General features: G+C 35.9%; 1 protein-coding gene across 6 annotated transcripts in view; it reads left to right on the top strand.

Annotated features, from left to right (window-relative positions):
• ATP8A1 (ATPase phospholipid transporting 8A1) overlaps positions 1-10971 on the top strand; it is a 240458-nt gene that overhangs the window by 35649 nt on the left and 193838 nt on the right. For 2 of the 6 annotated variants that reach the window (XM_077136763.1, XM_077136767.1), the window contains exons 1-5: positions 569-722; positions 1906-2020; positions 3222-3321; positions 4296-4394; positions 8449-8494. In XM_077136763.1, coding sequence (XP_076992878.1) covers positions 596-722; positions 1906-2020; positions 3222-3321; positions 4296-4394; positions 8449-8494 — 487 coding nt within the window. In that variant the 5' untranslated portion in view covers positions 569-595. Of the gene's footprint in view, positions 1-567; positions 723-1905; positions 2021-3221; positions 3322-4295; positions 4395-8448; positions 8495-10971 lie in introns of those variants that run through there. The other 4 variants (XM_077136765.1, XM_077136762.1, XM_077136764.1 and 1 more) reach the window with 4 other exon arrangements.

The following is a 10971-nucleotide window of genomic DNA, read 5'->3' as shown; positions in this document are numbered from 1 at the left end:
TCCAACATGCTATAATAAAAGGTGATTAATGTGCAAGTGACCTTGGACCAAGCTGGTCAAATGGGTATAGCCATACCTAATCTGGAGCCACACGCCCTCCAGTGCAAGGAGTATAAAATGTGGTGCTCACCCTGAGCCTCTTCTGCTTGGAAAGCTTGCAGGGGCTTGCTGCCAGCTGCAGGATGAGGCCAGACGTCTTCACCACCGTAAGCCCTGTGCACTTTTTCAGCGTCCTGTCTACGCCATCCTTACCTTACCCTCTGTACTCCAGTAATGCCAACCTTGTTTGCACCCCCCACCCCTTCCACATCAAGCTGGTTCTCACACCCTTCAGTCCTTCCAGGGCGCCACTTCCCTTTCCCCCTGGTACCATTGCTCATGTTCCTCTCCTTTGTGAAAAAAGACTAAATAATTTTCTAGTTTCATGTAGTAACAGAACCCCCACAGGCGTGCTTTTCTTGTAGAATTTGTTACAACACTTGGCTGTTCTTCATGTGTTTATCAGTGGGTGGAGATGCTTTTGCTTGCCCTCAAAAAAAAAAAAAAAGATAACCACTCCTTTGTCACTTGGTCCTTATTACTTTGGCAAACATTTATGAAGTGCCTGTTCTATGTTGATACTGGTGTTAGGAAGATGAGTAACGTGCCATCTATTGCCTTAGGGAGTTCCCATTCTGGTAAGGGGAGGCAGACTCATAAACAAAGAGCAGTAGAACCTTCTGGTAAGTGCTTTACTGAGGAGGGGAAGGGTATAGTGGGCTGGGAGCACCGAGGGTTCACTGGACTTTGACCTCCGGGAAGACTTCAGAAGAGACCCCATTTGGGTGGGTCTTGTGGGAAGAGTTGGCATTGAGTACTCAGAAAGGAGAAGAAAAATGGGTGAATGCTATTGCTGTCCCTTTCTAATAAGGAATAAGGGACTGATTTAACCTAATCTCATTTAATTCTCACTAGGAAGTAAATGAGCTGTTTAAAAGTTTTCCTGTTTTCAGTACTTCTAGAACTCCATGTATTTTACTTTTTTTCGTATGCTGCATAGCGGGATCACATTTCATTATTTTTTTTCCATGTGAGTATCCCATTATTGCAGCACCATTTGTTGAATTTTTTGTTTGTTTTGCTTGTTTATTTTTTTTTGGAGGGAAAGTACAAGGCCTGGGAATTGAACCCATGTCTCCCGCATGGCAGGCAAGAATTCTACCACTGAACTACTCTTGCACCCCCTAAAACTCCATGTATTTTAAAAAGCATTGTCGATATTGCAATGAGGTGGTATTTGATTGATCTAGCATGGACCTGTGGCATTGTTAAGGTGATTGTGAGATGATTTGTAATGATGTTAAGAAATTTAAAAATACGCTTGTGAATATAAACTCTAATTGGAGGAAAAAATAGGTGATCATAGTGAGTTAGATAATTTTGGCATTTGCCTACATATATCGTAATATTTATTTTTGCTTCTGTTTTGATCCCAAAAGAAACAAAACAAACCCCGGAAAGTATTTTAAAAGGATGTTAAAATTTTGGAATATATTTGCAGTTTCCTTTGTATCATTCATAAATCTTTTCTAAAGCTATAAACCACTTTAAAATTCCTTTTTGCTTTTGGACATCTTTTATGTAATGGGAAGAAATAAGCATTGAGCATTTATGGGGGTAAGGTTAGTAAAAAATTAAGATGCATATTGTTGTTTTTGAAAATGGATCCATTTTTTACATGACTATTAAATGCTACCTTTTAAATCTAGTAGTAATGTTAGATGTGTAGATTTCCCTTTTTATTATTAAAAAAACAAGGGGAAAAGCATGTAATTTTTTAAATAGTTTAGATTCCCAGAGTTATGAAATATTTTTGCTCCTATTAATAAAATGAAACACTTCTTAAGAAAACTATCCCTTTTTAAGGTTATGAGAAGACTGATGATGTTTCTGAGAAGACTTCACTAGCTGATCAGGAGGAAGTAAGAACTATATTCATCAACCAGCCTCAGCTGACAAAATTCTGCAATAACCATGTCAGGTAGGAGCCATCACAGAATGCCTTGGGGCCAGCTCTCAGGGCAGAAGCCCATAGAGTGCTTCCAGGCTGTTTCTTTCTCCATCTTCTACCTGATTAAAGAGCTGTTAAAAGAAGCTGGAAAAGTACACAATCATACTCTACCGATTCTATATTTAGTGTCTAAATGATGAAAGCTGCTCATAGGTAAATAAGTTTGTCTTAGAACATCTTATTGGTTTTGCTTCACAGTGGTTAACATTAGGAGGAGTCTTTGTAGTTCCATGAGAACTCCTTTTGATTCATTAGTGTTTAAATACTTCCTTTTGATATTTGTGATATTTACTATGGTATTGAGGGTCAGAGGGCTGTGAGAATTACTGAGTGTCATGCATTCTTTCCAGTAATAATATAAAAAGTGTCAGCATGAGCACTGGTCACTGAGTGCTGCCTTGTGGCTTCTGGAACTAAGTGAAACATCCCCAGCACTGGTAGAGTGTTTCTCCAGTGACAGAATTCCTGTATTTGAGAAGTGCCAACTTTCAATTGATATTTACAACTTCAAATTCTGTGGTTAAACATTTTTCAGTTTGGGGAGTCTCCCATGTGTCTTCTTTAATCTCCTTTTGAGATCATAGCTACTAGTGCAACTGAAAGCTCTCTCCCTTTGATAAAGAAGGGGGATATCTGGATGTGTCCAAGATCTAAGCAGTGCTCTGTCACTGATTGTGGACATCTGGTGTGTTTTGTGTAGAGTCCCTTGAGGGGCCATGAAGAAAGATCAGGTAGCACCCCAAAAAACACCCCATTTCCTTGAAGTTATCCAGAGAAGGCATTTCTATTTATAGTCTTCTGGTCCTGCTTAAATTCCTGTTTTGTTTTGTTTGGTATTTTTTATTTTCTGTTAATGTATTATGTACACTATTTTAACTAAAGGTGCCTTCTTTGTAGCTACTTCTATTAATGTTGAATGGGTTTGCGCAAAGAAGACAAAAGATAATATGCAAAAAATAAAACCTGTGATGTTCAGTCGTCACTATTTAGCCAGTTCCTTTCACTCTTTTTCATTTAAGTTAATGACCCTTTGCAGTATTCTCCCAATTTGAAACAGAAGGTAAATATTGATCATCTAATTTTTTACGGTGGCGATAGTAGGACTTTGTAAATTTGGGTGCTAATTGCCGACTAATCTGGTTTTATGCCACTTTTCATTTTTCTTTTCCAGTACTGCAAAATACAACATAATCACATTCCTTCCACGATTTCTCTACTCTCAGTTCAGAAGAGCTGCTAATTCATTTTTTCTCTTTATTGCACTGCTTCAGGTAAGGTCACATTGTAAATCTTAGTTGATAGTCAAATGTTCAGGTATTAATAAATGTTTTTGTTAAGCCCCTGGCTAATCCTCTGAAGCTTATCTAACCGAGAAAGATAAGCTGGTTTTTGTGGTCATTTCCGGCTCCTGCTGCAAGCAGTGTCAGAATCCCCTTCCTCTTCAAGCCTATTTGATTTATTTTTGTCAGTTTAGCTTAAATATTCTCTAAATCTGATAATAGCTGGGACTATTCATAATGGGTCCATGAAGGGGCTTGGACTTTTATTTAAAATACTGATTTATTTTTATAACCATAAAAATATCAGTCCTAAGCCTTAGAATACAAGAACTTCCACTTTAAATCTTTTTTCTCTTTATATTTGAGTTTGTTGTCATCAGAAAAAAATGCTATATTCATTAAAAAGTAGCATATGTTTATTGCAAAAAAGAATTAGAACATATGACAAAGCATAAAGAAAAAAATTATAAACTTTATTCTACCACCCAGAGATAACTGCTGTTGAAATTTGAGTGTATGTACTTCTAGTCTTTTTATTTTCTCCCAAGAAGTATATTGATTCAGTTTACAAAAATGGGGTCATATAACGCACATTGTTTTGTAATCTGCTTTGTTCATGTAATAAATGGGTGGGTATTTTCCCATGTCATTCATTGTTTTCCTAAAATACCATCTCTAAAGGATGTATGGTATCTTAGCCTATGGATACACCATAATTTATTTAACAAATCCCTCATTTGTAGGTGTCAGTCCTATACCCATCTACTTATCATGAAGCTAGCTAACATGCTCTTTCAGCTACTTATTAGATGTAAGCAATTTGCCTAGCACAGTGCCAGTCTTCCAAGATAGTAAAATCACTGAGGCAGATTTTAGAAGGCAATACAATTTTGTTGTTTTAAAACCTGTTATAAACTTTCTAGTTCTCACTGGATTTCTTTCTTTTTTTTTTTTCCTTTAAATAGCAAATACCTGATGTTTCACCTACAGGTCGTTATACAACACTGGTTCCTCTCTTATTTATTTTAGCTGTGGCAGCTGTCAAAGAGATAATAGAAGATATTGTAAGTATTTAATTTTTTTCATAAATAAATATGACTTATTTTTAATATACATATTAAGAAATATTAGTTTCTGCTTAAGTTATTTAATTGTTGGCACAGGCTGTTTAAAATGCCCAACTATTGTAAAAATATATGAAATCTGTCCCCAGCATTAATCCTGTTGATTTCTATGGCATTAATATTTTTACAGTATTCTCTTATTTTTGTAGTTTGTTAATGAAAGAATGTAATTTGAATTGACTCTTTCCATGTGAACAGCCACCAGCAGTAATACTTATAACATTTATTGAGTTTCTGGGGGTCTCATGAGCTTGCTCTATGTACTCTAATTCGTTAAATCAGATATCATCCCGTTAAGGTAATATTGATATTATCCCCATTTACAAGTGAGGGAGAAGAGGCACAGAGGGGTAAGGTAACTTATCCAAGGTCACGCAGCTAATAACTGGGGCTGTCAGGATCAAACCTGATATTTTAGCTCCAGAGCCCTACTTACAAGTGCTACTCAAAAACTTTCTCTCCTATCTTTTTTTTCTTTTTCTTAGTGATGATATAAACTCTGTAACTGTGCTTCCTAGTACCTCTGTCCTTGAAAATTTATGGTAAATAAAATAGCATTGAGGAAGATTTTTTTTTTTAACAGCATCCCTATTGGCAAGATGTAGTCATGTGCTAGTATTAGAAAGCAGCTAATTGTGCAGTCCTTAAAGATGTAATGATAGTATTATGTGAGTTAGTTTTCTGGTGAAATCAGGTAGTTAGAAATTAAATAAAAATTGTCTAAAAGAATGATTTAAGAAGAAGTTTATATCAAAGCATAAAATAATAGAAATTTTGAAATACGTCCTGGAAAAGGGAGAAAAATAAAATAATAGTTCAAGGAGTTGAATAAAGAGCTATCTCTATTGATATTTATAATGCATATATATATTCATTTATTCATTCAACAAGCAAATCACTATTAAGTGCCAGGTATTCATTAGGATGTGTAATTAGAATGGGTTAAACTTTTTTTTTTTTTTTTTTTTTTTTTTTTTTTAAAGGAAAGACAGAGAGAAGGAAGGAAGGATAGAAGGAAGGAAGGAAGGAAGAAAGGGAAACATCTTTTTTAAACATTTTCTTGTTTTATTGTATTTTGTTTCTTTGTTTTTGTTACATGGGCTGGGGCCGGGAATCGAACCGAGGTCCTCCGGCATAGCAGGCAAGCACTTTGCCCGCTGAGCCACCGCGGCCCGCCCAGAATGGGTTAAACTTTTGCTGTAGTAATAATCCTGTTCCAGATGTCTGTGGTTTAAAACATGAGTTTATTTTCCACTTACTCAAAGACATTGCAGTTCTTTCTGGTGAGAGAGGTAGATCAGGAGATGCCTCTATTCCATGTAGTAACTCAGGGATTGAGCCTGACTCAAGGCTCCCTTGTGTAGAAAACTGGTGGTTATTGAGATAGAGGAAAGAAAAAAGTGGAGATCTTACTTCAATGCTCTGGCCCAGAAAGGATCCGTACATGTGTTCATGGGAGAAAAAGGTGCAAGGATGAGTCTAAGGTTCCTGTTTTGTGCAAGTAGGTGGTCTATGGCTCCATGTCAGAAATAAGGGAAAATCTTGACAGTTTAAGGTCATAGGTTACCTTTTGGATAGTTTGAGATACCTTTAGGAAGAAGCAAGAGGAAGAAGTCAAGGAGGCAGCTGAATATAGCTGTCTGGAGCACAGAAGAGAGTTATGGCTGGTATATGTTTATGTTTTGTTTATAATTGAAGTTGCAAGTATAACTGAGTTGCAGGAGGAGAGTGTTGAGCGAGAAAGGAAACAGGCGAGGGAGTAAGGCTTGAGGAATGCCGCCACAGACTGTAGGAAGTGGGCAATGAAGGCAGAGAAGAAGGGGCCAGAGTTGCAGATAGAAACTTGGGCAATGATGTAATAAGTAATGCCAAGGGAGAGAAGGATTTTCAGAAGAAGGGAGTGGTCAACTTATAGCACACTTAAGTATCTTAAAAGTTCATGGCATTTTTACTACAATGCAGTTTACTGCTGTACCATCAATCACATAGTGATAGTATGAAATAATCCACTAGTTATCAGTGATACTGGATGAATTCTGATTGCAGACTGAATGGTGGGAGGAGGTAGTGTTTGAACTCAAAAAACAAGTATAGTTTTCCTAAATCGTTAATTTTAGAAAAAAAAATGACCTCCTTCAGGATATAGAGTTGCTTTCTTTTTGTAGTCATTAGCTAAAAATCTACCTGTTGAGTTGCATTCTATGCTTACATTTAGCACAATTGTTTCGTGACAAGTGTCCTAATTTATTCTGTGGCAGGAAGGTTGAGGATAGTGATGTGCGTGTGCAGGAGTTCTCTGTAAATGGAAAGTCATGTCTACGCTCTCCTTAGGTTTCACTAAGATTAAATTTCCTTTTTGAAGTGGAATGTTTCATTAATTAGCTTTTATTTGTCTCCTTCAGTTTAAGTCTAACCATTGTCCGTCATAGATGTTCATTATTTTTGAAATATTTATGTCTTCTCAAAATATCTAAATTTATTTTAGACCATTATTTTGGGCCAGAATTTCTTTTGGATTACTTCATTTTCTTAAGATTTTTATTAACGAACAGTAAATATTTTACAGTTTAAAAAATTCTCTACTGATGCAGCAAATTTAATAGAATTGAAAAAAATCCATGTAAGAATATTTGTTGATGAAAATATGTGCTTACTTCTGGAAGCAATAAATTGCTTATCAAAAATCTGCATTATTATATTTTTACTAGTGACTATTATACTCTGAGAAACTATTCTTTTGTGTTCTGTCTATGGATGTAACAAGAATCATTGTCAACAGTTCTTCCACAGAGGCGTTTTGAATGCCTTATTTGCATTTTGTGCAGTTCTGTAGCTGATTGTTTGAGGGACAGAGTCCACCCTGCCAGGAAAATACTCTTCTCCTGAGTGTCGCTGTGTCTCGGTGGAGAGCTAATCCACAGTTCTAGGCTTTTCTCTTGGAGACTTTTCCCTGTTGTGCACTGTAATTCTAATACACATATCTTCTCAAATGGAAATTTAGGATACTTGTTTATATTTCATTTTGTCCTACCTACCTTAGAGGCAGGTCCGTGCAGGTGAATCTCACCTTAACTATATATGATAGAATCTTTGAGCACGGAGCTGTTTATACACAGCGCTTTTCTCTTTGCTAACGGAGTAGGCTGTGTTATACTCAATGCTGTAAATTTAGTTGGAAGCCATGGAAAACTTCTAGTTGAACCATATCGAGAAGGTAATTTACCCTGGCCGCTCAAATTCTCATCTTTCCTGTGACCTTTCATATCTTTTTCTTACTCCTACAAAATCTGGGCTCATAGAACTCCTCAAACTTATCTGTCTAGACTTAGACTAACTCATCTTTCTACCATTTAATTTTTTGGGGTGCTTTTGGGAGGAGGGAGAAAGTAGGATCATGTGATTCAGTGCTGGTGATTACAGAGAGCGCGAGCAAGGCTGGGGAGCAGCTGACAGAAGAGGCTTTATGCAAATATCAAGTGTATTTGGTTTTAGTCACTGTGTGATGTCAGTATATCATTAAATTATAGAGGATCTACTCAGCTTAATAAGTGAGTTTCATAAGCTGAAAATATTTCAATACTATTTTAAATGATAGTTATTAGAGATAATTCTCTTGGGTGATCTTAAGTGAGTTATTTAAGCAAAAGTCTAAATCAGCATTCAGCTCAAACTTTTCTAGTGCATTAAAATTTTAATCTTACCTATAAGCTAATTTAATATCCTTCCAAGAACCCATGCCTGTGTTCCCAGAGAAGTACTGTGTAAAAGTGCTGTGGATTGTGCTTTCATTTTTAAAATTCCTTTATATCCTCTGATATTTCTATTACCACACACCTCTGTTGATGGTTTCTTATAAGATTGATTTGGCTGTGAAAGGATTAAAAACACTGAGAAACATAAATTGAAATAAATCTCTCTTTTGGTGAGGGTGCTATTTTGTTTTACTAATTTCATTCACTTTTTCACAGTTGTTCTTTTTGTTTTTAAACTTTAGAAACGACATAAAGCTGATAATGCGGTGAACAAGAAACAGACCCAAGGTAAGAAGTTTACAATTTCATATACTTGCCAGATATACTCATAGTAATATATTAAAACCACTTCAATTAAATGTAATTCAGTTGAGCTTATGGTGGATCTCTTAAATTTTTGTTCCAAGGTATATTGTTGCTTCGTAACACTTATTCACATGACACATCACATGAGAGTGGTTTACAGGGTTAATACTTTTGAAAGGCAGCATCTTTAATATATTAAACTGCCTAGCAGCAATGTTGTACCTGGAACTGTCTGTAAAATCTACTTTTGACTCTCTTAAATTCTATAAAATGTTTGTATTTTGTTTGTGATTCATACATGTTATTCTAGGAAAGATTTATAGAAAAGAACTAGATGTAATGTTACCTAGGTAAAAGACATATTTAATCTGCTATATTGTAAATGCAAATGATTTATCCTCCAGAAATGAAGAAAATGAATAAATTTTTTTTAATTTTAAAATTTAAAATTTTAAATTGCATTTTGATTAGACTGTTCTACTGTGGGTACATTTTGACATAGCCAAAGCCAAAACATCCTTCCATACAAGCAAATAGACCATTATACGTTCAGATAAAAAAAAAAAAATACCCGGCAATGTCCAATACAGGCATCTTGTTCCATTCCTGAGCCTCACCTCATCCAGGAGTCTCATCTTTCTCTCAAGTCTCATCTTTCTCTCAAGTTCCATTCCTGAGCCTCACCTCATCTTTATGTGATGAGGATCAGCAACATCTGCCAATATTATATGGTGATTAAAAACAGTATTTTCATACTGTGCTGCTGTTATTTTTTATGGGGTCCCAGTGCAAATGCTGTGCTTCTCTTTTCACCATCAAAAGGAATTTTGATACATTTTAGGAATTTACATTTAGTAAACTATCACTTAAATTTACAACACATTTATTGACATTGCACTGTTTTTTTATGGGACATGCAAATAAGTATAAGAGGAGAACCTTACCTTGTTGAGATAAATGCATGAAAAGCCATGTGAAAGCTCAAGGTAAAAAATAGCTGCTTGGTCTTGGGTGGAAAATGAGGAGTTAGGAGCTGGACAATCTAGCTTTTTGTGGCAAATAATGGTTCCTATGTCAAATGCTATAGTAATTCCAGAGGAGAGGAAATTGTGGGGCAACTTGAGCTAGATGTTGAATTATGGGAAGTATTTGGATGAGCAGAGAGTCATGAGGAAGACATCATGTATATGTGAATTGGGAAAGAGAGAGGAGGGGTTATCGTTAAACAGAGTGGAGAAAACCGTTGGATTGCTTTGTGGGACCATTATCAGAATACCAGGTGAAGAGAAGAGGTTCATATCAGAAGGAAGCAAATGCGTGATTAGAAAGCTAGGCTGGGGGTGAGATTTTACTAGGCCTTGGATGCCATGCCAAGGTAATTCCCACTATTCTTTAATATACTGAGTAGCTGTTCAAGGTTTAAGGGCCAGAAAGAGACAGAATAAAAGTGTTAAGGTTAGAAAGCAGAATGAATTTGAGTTGGCAGTTGTTAGAAGAATAGGGACAAATTTATCCCATGGGATAACCATAGGAATTGAAAGGGGAATAAACTAGTTGCATCAGGGACTGGTATCTTTGGCCATATGCAGTTTTATTATATGCCATGTTGCTCAGAATAGTCACTAACAGCTCTGGAAACAAAAATAGAACCACCACCACCACCACCCCCAACATATAATGCATCTTACAACAGAGGGCTTCTATTTTCAGGGACTAGCAGTTGTTTATCTTCAAGTCATGGCCCTAGAAGGCAGTTAGTTGAAGAGTAATCATCATATTTATGATGATTTTAGACTACTGCCACTTTGTTAATGAGTGCTCCTATTTTCTGAGTACCTCTCTACTTCTAAGAATAATACTTCTGTTTGTTGCCAGGCAGAGAAAATATTCTTTCTTGGTTATCGTTCTTGTTTTATCCATCCCCTTCATGGATTAACAGGAATAATCCTATCACTGAAATTTGATCTCTATGAAGACAAGGCAAGTGAGAAGGAAGACTTCTATAGGCAGTATATACAATAGTCATGTCAAAATATTAGGGCTTGACAGCAATAAAACCAATTTCAGTTAGCAGATTGCTTTGGAAATCTCATATCTGAGAAATTATGACTTTTAAGTTGATAATTGAAATTATTGTTTTCTAAGAGAATAGTATCTTTATTTGCCTAGTTTGAGTATTGGTCTTCTTTTTGGTTTGGCAGTTGATAGGAGATAACAAAATGTTCGAGTAGGATATTGTTCACTGTCAGTTAACTGAAATTGCTTAATATGAATGCCATCTGTTGTCAGTAGACCAGAATGAAATTCAATTTTCTTTCCTGAATTGCGGTAGGAATGGTGTGTAGGAGTAGGAAGGAGGTATTTTTGACAGATATTTGAAGTATTAAACTTACAATTTCATTTTCCAAATGTTTACCAAAACCAATATCAGAGGACGCCTTTCTCTCATATTTAAATAT

The sequence above is a fragment of the Tamandua tetradactyla genome, chromosome 19 (assembly GCF_023851605.1).
Source record: "Tamandua tetradactyla isolate mTamTet1 chromosome 19, mTamTet1.pri, whole genome shotgun sequence".
Taxonomy (NCBI): Eukaryota; Metazoa; Chordata; class Mammalia; order Pilosa; family Myrmecophagidae; genus Tamandua; species Tamandua tetradactyla.
The sequence above is the reverse complement of the archived record's forward strand: the minus strand, read 5'-3'. Positions and strand labels throughout refer to the sequence as shown.